Consider the following 18,857-nt stretch of genomic DNA (forward strand, 5'->3'; position numbering starts at 1 on the left):
GTGTGTGTGTGTGTGTGTGTGTGTGTGTGTGTCTGTGTGTGTGTGTGTGTCTGTGTGTGTGTGTGCCTTCTGTGGAAGGTTGGACACTGGGCTGGCAACTTGACACTGTAAAACTCCACTGCTAATCATTCTGCAGACCATTGTTCCACTGTGGTAGCCCCTAATGAGAAAAGCTAAAAGAAGAAGAAACAAAGTACTGGTGCAGTGCGAGCAGAAAAAACAGGAAATGATATCAAAACACACTAAGGCAAGCCTGAAAACGGACTCTGTTTTGACTGACAATTTTCCACCAGGAATTAATGACTACTTATCAATAATTCCAGCTTTGAAAGGAAAGTCTATGAAATTGTGAGCACCTTAACTATTTTTATTCAATAATTTGTATTCATTTTTTAAATCAAAATAGATTTTAAGTAATGTCTTCAAATATATTAATGTCTTTTGCGTCTTATAATGTATTATTTTAGTTTTAATACAACAGGTTCATAAATTGGATTTCAACATACATTATGCAAGTCGGGCTGTTTTTTAACGTGATATTTTTTTTAAAGATCATTAGCTTGTTTACTACCAATTGTGATGTAAGAGCGAGCTGATATATAAATAGGCTTGATAATGTTTATGTTTATTCTGATGAAGTCTTCTGTATGAGAGATGAAAGCGCTTAATGTCTGTGAATTTTTTTCTGGAATAAAATGGAGTCTGTTTTCAGGCTTGCCTTGCCAGGTTTTTATTTCATATACTAAGAGAAGAAGAAGCAAATGAATCATACAAAAGAAACATTTTTTGAAAGAGTGACCCCCCCCCCCTGCACTTTCTATGTAGGAGGCTTCACCCACTGCGGCCCATTTTCTTTATTATTCTCTACCTTGGAAAATGAGCACTCACTGAGCATGTAAACTCTGTTTGGTTATTCCCCTGGGAGGCTGCAAGGTCAGACCATTCACTAAACACTAAGAAACGAGTACTGTGATCTTACTGAAATCTGAACTGAGATACTGTTATATATATATATATATATATATATATATATATATATATATATATATATATATATATATATATATACAGCTGACAACTCAAGCTGTTATGCCAGCTCAGCTATGATTTATTGCACAATATTTTAAAACAACATATCAATTTAATCTTAATGGATTTAAAAATACTTTATCATTAAGCAAATTAGTGGATAGAAAAAATACAATTTTAATGTAGTCAATTATTGGTCTAATGAGGACTGAATATCGTGGTACTATGACATCCTTAGATCTGGATGCCATGCACTTACTTATAAGCTGAGCCAGATAGAAGGATTTCCTCACTACCATGGACACATGATGGAAAAGTTCAGATTACTATCTATCTGAGTACCCAGATCTCTCAAAACTGGGTTCACTCTTATGGGGTGCTATCAATGTTGTAATTTGTAGGTGTATTCTATTTCCCAAAGGGTATTATTATGCACTTCTTTGCATTTAGTTTGAGGCAATGGCTCTAAAACCAATCATTAGTCTGCATTATTTCTTTCTGTAGGATATCAGCATCATTTGGGGAGTCAGTGATTGTCCCCAGCTTGCAGTCATCAGTAAATTCGGTCAGCCAAAGACCTTCTAAATTTGCCTTCACATCTGAGAAGTATATCCCAAACAGGAAAGAGCCCAACACTGAGCCCTGTGGTACACCACTGGTGACTGCCCTCATGCTGGATGTAGATTCCTCCACTTTAATAACATTTGTCCTATCTGTGAGCCATTTGGCTATCTATTTGGTGATGTAGAGGTTTATGCCCAATTTTTTTGAGTTTATCTATAACACCCGAGTGGATTATTGTGTCAAATGCCTTGGCCAGGTTCAGGTAGGTGGTATGCACTGTCATACCCTCATCCATGGCCTTGGGGACTTTCTCAAAGAAGTCCACCAGACTGAGCAGGCAGGAACTGCCCTTGATGAAGCTGAACAGGGTTGGGTCTAGAGTCTGGAGATTTTCTATGTTGTTATTAATCAGGTCCATGAATATCCTTTCCATAGCCTTGCATAAGAGGCTAGTCAGACTTATGGGTTGGGAGTTTCCTGGGTCCACTGATGGTCGCCCTTGTGCAGAGGAATGGCTATTGTTGTTCTCCACTCCACTGGGACAAAGTCTGTCTGAAGACTGTGGTTAAATAGAGAACTGAGTGGATCTGCTAGGTCATGTGCCAAGCTATTTAATAGGCACCCTGAGATTCTGTGGGGGCCCATTGATGGCATGCTTCTAGCTTTAGAGAGCGCATTGATGACCTGTTCTTTTGTGATAGCCAAAAGAATGGTATGGGGTATTTCATGAGAAGTGATTGGAGGTGATGACGGGGTGAAGTTTGAGCTGACTTAATCAGCTAGCAGGTTTACTTTTTCTTGTGGCTGAGTATAGGTAGTGCCATCTACAGCCAACTCAACACATTGTTGAATGTTTCTCCTTAAGATTTTGGACAGAACTAAAAATGCTTTGTGGTTATCCTTTGCTTGGGAGTCTATTTTCGTCTTGTACTTAGCTTTTGAATACTTGACTAGTTCTCTAATTTGCCTGTTGAGACTAATGACAGATTTTTTCTTTTTTGTGTACTTTCCCACTTACGTTTAGAGAAGAATTTCTTCCTTTTGTTTTATAGTCTATTTATTTCAGGAGTCCAAAAGGGTGACTTGTTTTTCCAGCTAAACCTATGTTTAGTTTGGTCAGGTACTGCCATTTATATGCAGTTGTTTAAATGGTTGTACAGGGAATTCATGTATACGTCTACATAGGCCTCCTTGTTTTGGGGTTAGGGGAGCTTTAAAACTACCCTTTCTATCACTTAATAGAAGGTCATTTGCCTTGGAAAAATTCTTTAGGGTTTTAGTGTTTGATGGGGGTTCTACAGTTAACATTTATTTCAAAGGAGACTGATTTATGATCTGATCTTACCACTGAGGACATTACACTGGGAGGGGGTACAGTGCTTCTGCATGTTTGTGAGTACTATGACAAGAATATTTGGGCCCCTTGTGGGAGTTCAGGCTAGTTGTTCCAGAGCATTTGCATTGACAAAGTCCAGGAATCTCTGAACCTGTATGTTAGTGGTCATGTATGCTTCCCAGCTCATGGAAGGGTAGTTAAAATCACCCATGAGTAGTGTGTCAGGCTGAATGGTACGTGATTCTAGTAATTTCAGGTATACAGAGTGGTTTTCATGGTTCATAGTTGGGGACATGTAACTTGCAATGATATAGTGAGGTGTTTTCCCTATGATTAGCTAGACATGGAGTAGCTCAAGCGACTCATCCTGAATGACCAGTCTTGAGATGTAATTGTTTTTAAGTAAATGGAAACACCTCCTCATTTTCAGAGGGTGGTCTGAATGTGTGATAGCCATTGTAGCCTTGCACTGACAGAGTGCTTTCTGCAGCCTTGAACCAAGTCTCTATAACTGCACATATGTCAGCATTCTGCAGGGTGAGAAGAACTTCCAGGGAGTGCAATTTCTTGTTAAGACTCCTAGCATTGAACAGTAATTCCATCAGCTTGGCATTAGAAGAATTTGTTATAATCATAGGACTGTTGGTTTGGCACTGACTAAAAAATGCCTTGGCCATTATTAGAAATCCTAGCGAAGACTAGTGCAGACCATCATACACTACAAAGTGGTGTGGTCTGTTAATCATGTCATCCCATCCTGACAAATACTGGATCCCCTTGGAATGACACCACTAGCTAAGCCAATTATTGAAGTCAATTATTTTCTGTGTGTATTGTGGTATCATTCTTGGTGACGTATTCAGAGAGGCTCATCATGTCTCTCTTCATATAGTCCAAGAGTTATGTTTCAAGTCATCCACATCCAAATGGACTATGACTGAGTTATACTGGTACTTATGGTTGAGTGACCTGAGTGCCTTTGTGATCTGGCAAATCCTGGCCTCTGACAAGTAACTGACTCTAATCCTGTCTTCATCTAACCTGGTGAGGGAGGCATCCATGTGTCTCATGATAGAGTCTCCTATTACCAAGATGTCTGACTGTGTGGTGTTTTGCCTTAGGGCCTTGTTTGTGGAGACACTATGATGTGTATTTTTATGTGTAGTGGTTGTTGTTGACTTGGTTTTGTTTACATTTGGTTTCTGGAGGCACTTTTTTTCTTTTATGATTTTGCAGGGTATTCATCTATCCGGGGGGGGGGGGGGGGGTTTGCGAAATATAACAGAATGTAGTGAAACTACATGGATAATCAATCTGGGTGCTGACAGAGCACCTGGCCTGAATGGTGTCATTCTTATCAAGCCTTTTTTTAAAAAAGAGGAGGGCGTTTTACTGAGTCTTTGATTGGCTGTTATGTATTTTAAAAGGTGTTCATAACTTTTGTATGTTGCCTGAAGAAGGGTTTTTTAACCTGAAAGCGCTCTCCTACTGCATTTTATTAAGCTACTGTTTTTTTATCAGCCTGGTAGTCTGGATCATCTGTTTTTAATGTCACATCATCTGACTACAGCAACTTTATTGATCTGTCCCCTCAGACTTGTTTGCTGATGTAGTCTATCACCTGTATGAACAGTAGTGGGTTTAGAGTTAAACCCTAGTGCACACCCACTCCTACTGGGAGACAAACCACTTTTCATTCTTGAGTCATTGGATCCTTGTATATAGCCTGCAATAATTCTACTAATCTTTCTGGGACTTTGAACCATGGCAGAAGTGCCAAATCTTATGAACTTGTCATATGCAATCTCCAAGTATAGGAATGCCCATTTGGACTCTATCATCTATAACTTCTTCTGAACTAGCTGTTTCACTGAAAACATCAGCTTGGTTTTGCTGCATCCTGATCTGAATCTGAACTCCTCATCTGACATCTTACTTTTTACTGCTCTGCATATTCATCAATCAATCAGCCTCTGCAGAACTTTCATGCAGTGTGACAGGAGTTTGATACCTCTGTATTGCCCACAGCTGTGTATGTCCCCTTTGTTCTTGTACACTAACTCCAGTCATCTGAGATATGCCGCGTCTCTCCATACTGCTATGAGTGACCTCAGGAGCCATTTCTCCACTGTCTCACCCAACATCTATATCATATTTGCTGTGGCTTCATCTAAGCCTGATGTTTTCCCTGACTTTATTTTCCTTAGTGCTATTCTTACTTCTTATATGGTAGGCTTTGCCTCTTCTTTCATCGTAGGTGCTATTTGGGGCAATACAGCGTATGTGTTTTTTTTTTCATTCAGAAGCTGCTGGAAATATACCTTACATCTGCCTTTGATGGCCTAAGTACTGGTGAGTAGGTTGTTGTAGGCATCCCTTATGAAGGATGCCTGATTATCTACTTTACCTTTCTGTTTTTGCCTTGCAACTTAATATAGTTTCTTTGTGCCATCTACCAAGTCACTTTCCAGAAGCTGGTAGAGTGCCTGTGATGCCTTGTTCTTTGCTATTGCAATTCCTCTCTCAGCATCTTTGTTAGCCAACCAGTATTCCTTCTTAGCCCAGTGTGTCTTTTCTATCTCCCAGTTTTTCCTACACTCTTTCTTTATTTTGTTGACTTGCTGGACTTCTCCGTTCCACAAGCAGCTTTCCTTATGAACCTTTTTTCCATACCAGGCTTGGTCACATACTTGTTCCATTGTCTTTATAAATGCTGTTTTGAGGCACTGCCGCTCTCTTCAGCTCCACCAATTTCATCTTTTCCTGAGGTGCTAGAGTCCCGAGTAAATCCTTGAACTCTTGTGTTTACATTCCAGTCAACTTCCAGGTCTTCAATTTAGTCTCTGTTGATCTTATAGCCATCTCTGAGCAAAGTTTACAGCTGATTGTGGCAACCAGTGGTTTACGCTGTGGGCTGACTGTTTCACTGCAGTTGACTTTGCAATCATTGCTTCTACCCCAATTCCATTTCCTTATTAGAAAGAATAGCACCTGAGTTGCATGTTGGCTACTCTTGTATATGATCCAGTGACTGTAGCTCTTGTTGAATAATACATTGACCACCATCAAGCTATTTGCCAGACAAAAGTCTAGAATGGCCTCTCCTTCTTTATTCCAGTTGCCCCCCCCCCCCCCCCCCACAATGTGGACCAAAGCATTTCTCATGTATTGTTCTTCTGTCCCAATATGTATTTTCAGGTCTCCCAATATCAACACCAATTCATGTTGTCCTGCTTTAAGTAGTATGCCTGCAACTGCTGAGTGAATGCACTTTATTCTTCACTATCACAACCCTGCTATGAGACTTAGGCTAAGCTTATGAATAGAGCCCTTTTCTTACACTGTAATCTAATTGTCATAAGTCTGTCAGTAATTCTGATGACATCCTTCACTGAAGCCTGTCCCTCATCACAATTCCCACACAATATCTAGTTTGTTCTTTTCCTACGTTGTAGACACTGGACCCCAAGCCAAGTGGCTTTGCTGCACTGCCCTTATCTTCTAAATGTATAGGATGTCCAGCATCTCCCTTCCCATCATGTCATCCACTTCCAAGCTGCTTCCTGTCAGTGAACCTGAACTGAGTGTATATGTTCTTAGTTCTTTTTTTCCATGTTGATTGATTTTACATCCAGCTTTTGGCAGGGTCTCTGGGCTTTATGGCAGGCACACACTGGGCAATAATGGCACTTACATCGCCCCCACCTTTAGCATGGATCCCTGGTCTAGGATGGAGTAAGCTGGAGTAAGCTGGGTCCTCAACCCATTTATCATTGGCTAGTAGCCATGCAATGGCTCTCAACCTCTTAGAACAAGAAATCTGGACGAAGCCTTAGATAATGGGGGACAGAATCCCCCAAATAGGAACAATTTTTAAATATTACTGTTACAAACTTACACAGTTGATAGAATAACAGGTTTTGTGTTAGCATGAATTTTCTGAAAGGTATGAAGCCTGAAACTCAAATGTCTGTCATTATTTTCTGACCTTAATCTTTAATGACTTATCAATGATTTTCCAGAAAACCACAATTTTATGAAAACTGGGCCAAAATTATGAGGCAAAAATCTGGAGATTCTGCAAAAATCTGTACATTTGAGAGGTATGACTCATGCCCTTTTGGCAACATTAGTCAACACAACTGAAACACCTACAGACATATTTTACACCATTGAGTGGTTAGCATTGCCACAGTGCACAGTTTGTGATCCATGCTCTCTTGTCTTGAGAATACTGTGCTCCACAGCTGATGTCCAAATCAGTTAGTCAATACAACTCTTCCCCCTAAAGGGCACCATCTAAAGTCTGTTCTGCTGCCCAAGAATCCATTCTTGGGTGAGTTTTGAGTGGAAACCCTTAGGATGTTTTTTGGGAGGTGAGAGAATCCCCACAAAGACCCAGGGGAACATACAAACTACATGCAGGCATTAGCTGGAGGTCAGGATTGAAAGTTGTATCTCGTGCATGAGAGATGAAGACCTTGATTATTATGCCAACTGATGTCCTTGGACTAATCACCATCTTCACAAACTTTTATCTTCGCATTAATGTTGAGGCCTTCCTCTTCTCTCTATTCACTATCTTTTTTAGATTTGCTTCTAATGTTCTGTATTTCTAATTATAGGGCTTTTACAATCATTTACAAATTTGCAGTCCAAGGTATTTTGCACCAACTTTTTGCTAAGCCATCTCATTCCCTGTTGTATTTTGTGTGAGCTCTGCTCCAGTTCTTAACTTCGTTTTCTTAAGTAGCAGACCCACCTCTGGTTAAAGTCCATAAATTACTACAGCACTACCTTCACTACAATGTTTACATTCTCTGCCAGCAGAATGCAGTCATCTGCAAAAGGCAGGAATTTGGCACTGCACTCCTTGTTGCTAGTTTTCCTCCAGAACCTAAGTCAGACACACATGCTAACATTTCTATAGCTAATATGAACAGACTAGGGAAAAAGTGGGCACCCTGATTAGTTTCTGTTTGCATTTCAATCCTTTCTAGTTATTCTGTGTTAAACATTATACTCATTGATGGGTTTCTGCACATCGCTGTTCCTTAAGGCATCTCCCATCCTACATTCTTTCAGTGTTCCCAACATAAAATACCAAGCTCAGGGGATCAAAAGTTTTTTTGATTTGAAAAAAAGTATGACCCTTGCATATTCATTTCTGGCCTGCTTATATTTCCATAATGTTTAACACCTGCCATCATTTACTAGATGATGATCTAACATACTACTACTCCCACTTAAATGTGTTTTGGAACAGGCATTTCATTCCATTTCCTAGAATTCTGACCACTATTTCATAATCAGTTTTGACCAGAGCTCTAGGCCTAATGCTCTTATCTCTATTTGTCCTTTGTCTTTGGGTACTAACTTTTTTCTTGCTGTTGAATGAATTGGGTAGATTCATATTTTAAAGGTCCTTGCCAATTCTTCTAATTCTGTTTCCACCCTCTTGAAAAATTATTTAGACTACCTATCCTCTTCTTACTTTTCCCTTGGACCCTTTTATAGCTGTTCTTACTTCATATTATCTATTGGCCTATCCAGCATATCCCGTTCACCTGGTTAGGTGATAGTCCTTGTACTGCAAGCCCATTTACTTTCCTTGGGTTGGCAACTCTGTAAATGTCTGAAGGAAACTGCTCTTCATTTTATCCGTTTTTATAATCTTTTTCCTTTCTATCTTCTCATCTCTCCTTTTTTTCTTCCTATTCCTCTTACTTTATGCCTTTTTTTCAATTTTCAAGCTAGTGCTTTCTGTAGTACACTGTTGCAGCCACCAGAAGCTCTTTCATTCATGTGTCTCCTATTTGAATTTTTTAACTTCCAGTGTTTTCTGATAGGTCCTGATTCTTATGTCGTCCGGTTTTAATTCCATGTACTTTGCTTTTCTGTCCATTTGCAATCTTCTCAACTCCAGCTCCAACTTTTTATATTTTCCTCTCTTCTACTGTATAACCCTGCTTTAACCAGCTGCTTGTTATTTTCCTAACCATATACTTCTAGTCAATGTTCAGTTTCATTTTGTCTGCATGGTTTTTGATGAGTACTTTCCTTATGTATTCTCTGAAACATTCCTATTGGTCTCCTGTTCTCTCTTTTTTTTTTGCTGTTTCATTACTAATGCCCTTAATAATTCTATTTTCCTTTCCTAGTTACTTTTAATACTATTAGGACATGGTCTGATATTGATGCCTCTCATATTTTCACCACCTCTTCTCTAGCGGTGTACTTCCCTGTTACCATAAACCAATCTAACCTGCTCCAAGATGCACCTCTCTCCTTAAAAAAGTAAACTATAAATCTGGCATGTGTTTTTCACTCCATAGCTCTTTCCATCCACTTCTTCATTTTTCCTTAAATATTTTTGTATCTTGATTTTGCATTCTTTTCTTCATTTTCTGCCCTGCTCAGACATGTATTTTCCTGTATTGTCTCCTTTTATACATGTCATTGTGCTCAGACATGTATTTTCCTGTATTGTCTCCTTTTATACATGCCATTGTGCTCAGACATGCATTTTCCTGTATTGTCTCCTTTTATACATGTCATTGTGCTCAGACATGCATTTTCCTGTATTGTCTCCTTTTATTCATGTCATTGCTTTCAGGCCCCAGTCTGCTGTCAGTGCCTGAAGATTAACAACTATCTTTGTAGCATATACATTCTCCTGTCTTCCAATGTTCTCTTACGATCACTTACCATGTTATCCACATTCTTTTTTCACTTCTGTAAACAATATCTTCCTTTAACAATGTGGTCCTTATTTTCAGCTGTGTGGTGTTGTTTTTTTCTCAGTTGGTTTTGTGCTACTTGGTTGTTCCTCTTTTCCTAACCAGAATGGCAACCCCTCATTTTGCCCATCACATTAGCAGATAGAAGGTAATCTGTTAATCTTGATTATTTTGGTAACATTTTTAGTTTGAGTTATGAAGGACAGCTAAGGATTACCTGATAGTAGGTCATATGTGATTACTAGTTTAAGCCTAGCCACACTTCCTAAATCTTAACAATCTTTGATACTCTAGGGTTATTTTAATGGGTATATATAGGCTTGGGCATGATTGGTCAAGCATTTATAATCTGCCTCTGTCTACTAGAGCCATAGGTGCCAGACCAGGGGTACATTTTTGATTTCCCACCCTCGGGTTCAAACTATTCTTGAATTTGGTTAGGAAAGAAATCTGCTTAACATTAATTGGAACCCTGTTCCACACAAGGAGTGGTCTCTGGAATGGATTCACTTTAGAAGTTCAAAATACTGAAATGTCAAAATTCAGTATTTCAAGCCCATAAAGTGGAATCCTGAAAAAGAGCGAAAGCTCAGAAGCGTGTGCATGCAGAATGCAGCTTGTGTGGTGGTGTTGTGTGTGTGTTTGTGTGTAGTGCAACCTCGGAGTTAGAATATTTAAGTAGGAGGGGGTGTGGGGGCACAGGGATGCTTGCCCCCCTGATTTTATGTAGTAGACAGCTTGTGTTTGTGTGTGGGGAGGGTGATGTGTGTGTGTTTGCCTGTGTGTGTGTGTGTGTGTGTGTGTGTGTGTGTGTGTGTGTGTGTGTGTGTGTGTGTGTGTGTGTGTGTGCAGTAGTAGTGTGAAATTCAAAATCTCCGATGTGCGAGATTTTGAATTTCACACTTCTGAGTTTTCTATGTTTCAAAAATTCGACTTTATAGCTTTGAAATACTAAATTTCAACATTTCATTATTTTGGAGATATAAAGTGAATTCTTCTGAAACACATACCTGTCCTTCCAACATATCTTATTTATGTTGCAGTTGTGGTTTAGGTCCCTTGATTGGGAAATTCTGATTCTGCTTGTTTTGCAAATGTGCAACAGGGCCATTAGGGTAGTATGAGGGGATGCTTTGTTGGCCAGGTATAGATCACCCTTCAGCAATCTGTAGGAGACCAAGTACAGGGATAACACTCTGAGGCAGTCTATGCAGGACATGTTGTTTAGGCCAGGTAGTCTTTTTCGGAGGAACTTGTGTGGACAGTTCAGTTGTTGCATATCCCTGTTCAGATACACACCAAAGGGGGTGTTCTACTCAATGACTGTTCTGACAAGTGCTGAGTACAGTGGAACAATAACATCCTTGTACCTAGATACCAGACCCTTGTTTCTACATTGAGCTAAATAGAATGATTTCCTTACTATAGTTCTAGTGGCTTAACTTCCCTCAGAAATCATGCATAAGAAATAAAGGATGTGTTATCAGACATTACAGCAGTATGACCATTTGGTTAACAAAAAATATTGTTAGAAAACCTGAATAATGCCTTTATTTTGCATGGTGACTCGGTATGCTTAGTTTGATTAGTCTTTTACAGTCCAAATTTGGTATTTAGGTGTGGTATCCTTGCAAAGTAGAAATTTATCAGATTCTGCCTTCATCTCCCCAAAATTATGTTGCAAACTAGTTGATCAATGAGCAAATCCATGTAGTTGCTGCCATTCTGAAATCTGTGTCTGAGACTTAGAAATCATAGCACAAGCCTTTAAAAAATCATACCAAAGGACCAAATGAGGAGGACTTTATTATTTCTTATAATAAAATGTTTGTAAATACCTAACCCTATATAATTAGTGATCAGGAATGTTTGCATTGTACAAGTGTAAGTGTTTAGTAATGCATGTATCTTTAAGAAGGTCTGAAATTATAGAAAACTGGTAAACCTAGGAGGAACAGGGCTAAATCTGAGGATAAAATCATAGCACTATATTGAAATCATAGCAGTTGAGAACTATGAACATTCTTGTCTGTGGCAATAGCACTTAAATGCACAGTACATTGCTTTCACTCGTCTTTTTTGTATAATCAGCTGCATCAATAAAACATGATGCTCTTCTATAAGACATTAAACAACTATCGTACAAATAGGCATGACAGGAAATACACAAATTAAATGAAAACATATGGCATAATTAAAGCATATACTCATAAAATATAAACAAAATGTATTGTATTTTAACAATTTTATTATTTTTATTGCACTTGCAACTTAGACTCACTCTGGTTTGATCTGCGTACAGACTCACTTTGGAATTCTATAATTAAATGCATTATTGTGCACATTTGCCTGCACAGAAAAAAAATGAAATAAAAAATCTGTCATTAAATATATGAGAAAGTATGAGTTTCATGGGAACTTATAGTGACCCACGAAAGCAGTTTGGTCTGTAAACAGGTGTCTATCTCATTAATCTACAGAACATGTCAGGCTGAACTTCAAGTGATTTACACAGCCTAATCTTTTTTGTGAGCTTTATGGTATGTGTACTTCTGTTCATCTGTATTAGGCATCATGCAGCAATCAGAACTGGACGATATTTTCAGAAATGAATAACAGACCATCAAGTAATCCATATGTATAAAATGATGCTTAAAGTTTTAGTTAATAAATTCAGGAATTCTAGTAAGTTTCACTGATTTAAATACATAATACATCAATAAAGTCTCACTGTGCCCACAAAAATTGCTTTACATAGATCAATGTGCATTTCACAGTCAGTGTGTTAAAGCAAACATGATTAGTTCTTCTACTGTCATACAAATGATGTGAAAACAAAACATGGTAGGAATGAATCACATTTCATGTTGTTTGTGCTTCTACAGGGAGCACCTGGTATACCAGGACCTCCTGGAGCTCAAGGCATTCAAGGTATCCGTGGTAACCCAGGTATTCCAGGATCACAAGGAGACCCAGGAGCACAAGGCCTTCCAGGTGTTCCTGGACAACAGGTACAAAAATAAGAAGTTAAAGGTCATTTTGTTAAAACAAATGTTTTTACTTGCAGATGTTAGTTGTCAAATGTTGCTCATTCTAAACCAACAATTTACATTGGCATCACATGCCCTTTGTAACTATTATGTTTGGCAGCCTTACTGAATGTTAATGTGGAAGTTTAATGTCACCATTTGTTAGCAATAGCTATTGTTTCCAAACCCAGGAAAATGAAGCAAATTTAAGCCATTTATTTAAATTGCTTAACATTTTTACTGCCTTTGTCCTAGAAATACATGAATATACTACTAATAACTATGCAAAGTGTTTCCCATAATGGGTGCTATGTGACACTACAGAGTTCAAGTGTTCCCATCAGTAACATAGCATGGCTGAAGTGAAGGGAGCATCCTCCCGCAGCAGAAAGTGTTAGAGCATCCAATCAAAAGTTTGTGCTTTACCTATCATGTAACATGTAGTTTTATGTATGGAATGACTAGACAGAAAGGCACTTTAGCAACAGTTTGTTTCTGTCTTTTTCTTTTTTTTTTTTTTTTTTTTTTGTGATCTTCACTTTAAGAGCTGCAGGGAGGAGGGTGGATGGGCTGCTGTAAGAAGCCATTGCATTTAATGGCTTCCTACAGTAAGCTGAATATTTTTTTTTTCTTTGTTCTTCTTTCAAAGACATAAGGAGGACTGTGAATTTGACTGTAAGGAAGCTGATGGACCAGTTGGCTTCCTACAGACAGCCTAAGTCCTTTGTTTTTTTGATATGTAATTGAAGAGCTAAGGGGGATGGAGTGGTACTTAGGGGATTGAAACTGGGTGCCAGATGGGCCAGCCATGGTTCTAGTTCCCTCACCTGTCCCTGCATCATTCCAAAAAGTTAAAACTGATAGTGTATCATGGATAAATAGGAGTGCTAAGAATCCAGTCTGCATGTATTTTGTAGACCTGGAGAGGATATATGACCAGTTTCCCTGTTTGCAGGAGGTGCTACGCTGATAGGGGTTCAAGGGTTGTAGTTTCAGTCCATGTGGCCCTTGCATCTGTGTAATGAGAGTTGTGTTCACATTCTTGAATTAAATTGATTATATTCAGTGTGGGTATAAGACTCTGCCAAGGATGCGGCCTGGCTGGCCTGCTATTCATGATTTTCATTGACAAGAATATCAAGGCACAGCCAAAGTATGGAGAATATCTAGTCTGGTCATATAAGGGCTACATCTTTGCACTTTGCAGATGATGATGTTCTCTTAGACTCAGGTGACTGTGACCCCTGCTGTGCAATGCAGGAGTTCACTGCTGAGTATGAAGTACATTGGAATGAGAATCGGCACATAGAAATGATAGGTCACATTTCTGTCCCAGAAGAGAGAAGATGCTGTCTGCAGTTTATCAGGAAGGAATAGTTACATCAAGTGTAGGACTTTAAGTACCTTAGGATTCTTGCTCATGAGTGAGGATAGAGGGGATTGGGACTCTGATCAATAGATTAGTACATCTGCAGCAGTACTGCTAACATTGTACCAGACTGGTGGTGATGCAATAACTGAGTCTGACGATTAAACACTCAGTTTACTAGTTAAGCTATATCATAAGACTATCTTTGTTTGTGGCACTGAATGCTGGTTATTTTCTTTTTCCTGGATATTTCTTCCCACAATATTTACTTCTGTGGACCCCTGTCTAGCAGGGCGACTGATGTGATCCCCAGGGTGAATTTCCTATTTCCCATCCAATTGTTAAGGTTCCTTTTGAAGAGGGCCAAGGAGGTGCTCTGCTTGACATGTATGGGCAGTCTATTATAGAGTAGGGGGAGTCTCTGGGTCAGGAACCTATCCCTCCATCATGTTTTGTTCATTGTGATGACAAGGTTTAGATCCCTGGAGCATGCGGTTCTGAGGTATTGTGATTTCTTTAAGTGGGGCATGTCCAACAGCTCAGGATTTGACATGGCCTTGTATGTTAAGCAGAGATCACCTCTGAGTAGACGATATGCCACAGAGTATAGCTGGAGTTTTTTTAGACGGTCAGCATAGGGTATCTGCTTTAGACCTGTGATTCTTTTAGTGAGGTATTTCTGTGGCCTTTCCAGCTGTTGCAGATGTCTTGTGAGGTACATACCAAATGGGGCGTTGTACTCTATAATGGGTCTAATGACGGATGAGTACAGTGGGACAATGACCTCCTTTTTTCTGGATGAAAAGCCCATAGTGATGAGGTGCACCACATAGAAGGATTTCCTGACTGTTGTGGCGATGTGGTTATCGAAGGTGAGACCACTGTCCACCTGTGTCCCTAAGTCCCTCATCACACTTTCAGTGTTTAGTGTACTGCCACCTATGTGGTAATTCATGGGTACATGTTTTTTCCCAAAGGGGATAACTATACATTTCTTGGCGTTTAGCTTGAGCCCATGGCTCTGGTACCAAGCATCTCTTTCTGTAAGGCCCTTTTGTAGAATATCCACATTATTTGGGGATTCAGCAATGGCTCCCAGTTTGCAGTCATCTGCAAACTTTGTTAGCTATAGTCCCTTAGTGTTGGCCTGTACTTCAGAGAAGTAGATGTTAACAAGTGTGGTCCCAGGACTAAACCCTAAGGTACTCCACTTGTCACTTGTCTGGAGCTGGATTTGGAGTTGGCTACTTTTACAGTCTGGGTTCTGTCAGTAATCCAGTTGGCAATCCAAGTAGTGTAGGGATTTATGACCAACTTAGTAAGGTTATCTATGATTCCAGAGTGAGGGGTGGTGTCAAAGGCCTTGGTGTGGTTCAGATAGGCTGTGTGGACCTCCTTACCCTTGTCCACAGCTCTGGAGACTGATTTGAAGAAGTCAATCAGGTTCAGGAGACAAGATCGGGCCTTCATGAACCCAAAATGGGTGTGGTCCAGTGTTTGAAGGTTGCCAATATCTATGTTTATAACTTCCATGATAGTACGTTCCATGCCCTTGCAGATCAGGCTCGTCAGACTGATGGGACAGTAGTTCCCAGGATTCAAGGTGGATCCCCCATTGTGGAGTGAGATAACTGTAGCTGTGCACCACTCAGTGGGCATGAAGCCTGAGGTGAGGCTATGTTTAAACATGACACTTAGATGAAGTACCAGCTCATTTTGTAGTTCATGTAGTACACAGCCCGGGATGTCATCTGGTCCCATGGATGCTGTATTCTTAGCTTTGGAGTGTGCGGTTTCTACCTATGTGGCAGTGATTACCGGAATTTAGCAATCTTTTGGTATTAAGATGGGCCCTTTAGAGCAGTGAGGGGGGGGGTGAAGTTGGCACTAAATCGATCTGCCAGGATATTGGCAATATCCTTGGGATCAGTATATTTAATGCCATTCTGTTGTAGCTCAGAGCAGATTTGAGCATTGCCATTTAGATTCTTGACATAAGTATAGACTGCCTTATGGTTGTCTTTGGAATCTTTTTATTTTCGTAACTTGCTTTGGAGGATTTTATGAGGGATTGCAGCCTCTTACTGAGGCTGGAAAGGCAGTTTTTTGCATCCTGGGATTTTCCTCTTTTCTGCAACAGTTTCTTCTTTCTGTTGTATAGTTTGTTTATGGCAGGGGACCACCAGATTGGCTTCCTTTTTTTGGAGGAGAGCATCTTGGTTCTATATGGGATGGCATGATTCATGCATGAGTGAATGTGTTCATACAGTGCCTTAGTGTAGGATTCAACAGTCAAACTTTCAGCTCCCATCTACATGGGTGTCATGACGTTTGTCACTTCTGACTTGAGTAGCATGAAGTTGTGTTTGGAGAAGATTTTTACAGAGGTTTCCTTACTAGGGGGTGGGGGTGGGATGTGGATGTTAAGGGTGATTAGCTTATGGTGAAACCTGACTAATTAGGGGGTGGTCACTGCTGTGGAGCATCTATCCCATGTTGGTAATGACCAGGTCTAGGATATTGGAGCCCCTGGTGGGACAATGGATTAGTTGATCCATGGCATTGGAATTTATGAATTCCAAGAACCTTTGGGAAAAGGTGTTGGTACCTGAGTAGTTTTCCCAGTCAATAGCAGGGTAGTTCAAATCACCCAGCATTAGGGTGTTTGGTTGTATCTTAATATTTTCCAGTATGTTTAGAAAGGTGTAATGAGAATCTTGGGGCATGGTGGTGGATCTGTAGCAAGCTACAATTTGGATTGTAGTCTTACCTAGTGTTAGTTGCACTTGGAGAATTTCAGATGCATTGTGTTGGGCAACTAGCCTGAAGGTGTGAATATCCTTGGTGAATATGGATTGGTGTTGGCAGGCATTTTCTGAGGATACAATGTTGGTGTTTTCACTTAAGCAGTAAGACAGTTCTTTATTGGAATTTACACATCAATTTTATTGATAAATTAGTTGTGTTAGATAGCCCAGAAAAGTACAGTGGCCTAGAATTTTATCTGATAGGTATATTCTCATTTACATGGATAGTATAACAATATATTATTTGTAAATGGTCAAATTTAGTGGCTTTGAGGTATGACAATTCTCCCTGGTTATCCTGAAAATGGTGCAGACTTGAAAATGCAACTTCTTTGTTTTATGATGTTTTATCTACTGCTAAAACAGTGGTTTATATTTTGTGCATTTAGACTTCTATGCAAAGGAAGTTATAACCTGTTACTGTAAGACAGTTTTATGAGATGACTCTTCTGAATAATAATTTGTTTGTTATCTATGTCATGCAAATAAAATAATCTTGGCTGGGTATCAGACAAGACTTGTGTACCTCTGCAACTCTATTGTTCAAAGAGGTCACTGTGTGACATGTCAGAGTTAATTAAAGACACATTAGGCAGAGGAGAGCACCTGCATTACAAGCAAATAACTGCATTTGAATGGAGATTCAGCAGTAATGGGGTAAATCATGCCTCTCGGCCTCGTAGTGCAGGAAATCTGGACAAAGCCTAGGATAATGAGGGTGGAGCAAGGGCCTTCAAATGAGACAGATTTTGAGTATTGCTTATATAATCTTAAAATTTGCTAGTATATTAGGATTGGTGTTGGCATGCATTTTGTGAGGAATATGAAGTCTGAAACTCAAACTTATGCCATTATTTAGTAACTTCATTCCTCAGTGATTTGTCAGTAATTCACACATTTTATGAGGAACAGGTCAAAATATGAAACAAATGTCTGGACATTCTGCAATAATCTTGTATTTGTCTTATTATCAACTCTTGCTTTCAAGCTTTCTCTCTACTAACCAATTGCATAATCCCTTTGTGTTGTTTTCCATCTACTTACTTTAAAACAAATCAGTTGCTACCCTTATAGTGATATAAGGATTTGTCGTATGTAGCTTCCATTAATAAGTCACTTTCTGATTGAATAATGCTTCAACTCATTCCTACCATTCCATACAATACACTGCTGAATGAACCAATGAATTAATAGAGCCAGACACAGAACTTTTAACAGAAATGTTGAATGGTTACTACACTCTTAGATGTTCTACCAGCCTTGTGTAGTATTTTAGTTATAACATCTTTATTATGTTGTAATCATAATTCTTTTAACTTTTCATATCCATAAACTATGCTAATTATAAATTTTTAGAACAGACTTATCAAGTTATTTTATTCCTTACTTCTAACATATACATTTGATTCTATTGATCTATTGTCTACTTCCATACCCTATCACAATTTCTTTACTAAATGAATCCCTTTTGTTCTATACGCTTATCTGTTTACTCATCTCACCTACCAAATACCTGTTTATATATATCTTTTCATATACATACTTAATCACTTCATTACTTTTAACTAGTTGCATATCTTCTCTTTTTTGTCTTGTGATATATTTATCTTAATTTGAGTTCCTCTTTACTATGCAAGTCTAATAACGTTATGACAAATAACAGGTTGCTTTATTTCAGTTAGTTATTTATCTTCATATTACAGTTTATATTTAAATGTTACAGACAGTCTGTATTTATTACCTTAGTCAGTTTGATTAGATTCTGCATAGTAAAAAATTGACCAATATGTTCATCCTAACTATATGATTACAGCATTAGAAATGTTAATTTTCTGACTGTGAATATTTCTAGATACAGTCAACAATTTCATTACATGTGTTTTAAATATTAATGTTACACTGAATAATTTCTATGAATGTCATTAATTGTTACATTTGCTTTATTAAATAGCTATGACTGTCTCAAAATTCTGTCAGGTTAGA

General features: G+C 38.9%; 1 protein-coding gene across 1 annotated transcript in view; it reads left to right on the forward strand.

Moving 5' to 3' along the window:
* The window catches only part of LOC122815075, a 3,014,144-nt gene that overhangs the window by 1,641,882 nt on the left and 1,353,405 nt on the right, over positions 1-18,857 (forward strand). Inside the window, exon 86 of the mRNA XM_044087319.1 lies at positions 12,555-12,680. Coding sequence (XP_043943254.1) covers positions 12,555-12,680 — 126 coding nt within the window. The remainder of the gene's footprint in view (positions 1-12,554; positions 12,681-18,857) is intronic.

The sequence above is a fragment of the Protopterus annectens genome, chromosome 11.part0 (assembly GCF_019279795.1).
Source record: "Protopterus annectens isolate FY-2018-M chromosome 11.part0, PAN1.0, whole genome shotgun sequence".
Lineage (NCBI taxonomy): Eukaryota > Metazoa > Chordata > Ceratodontiformes > Protopteridae > Protopterus > Protopterus annectens.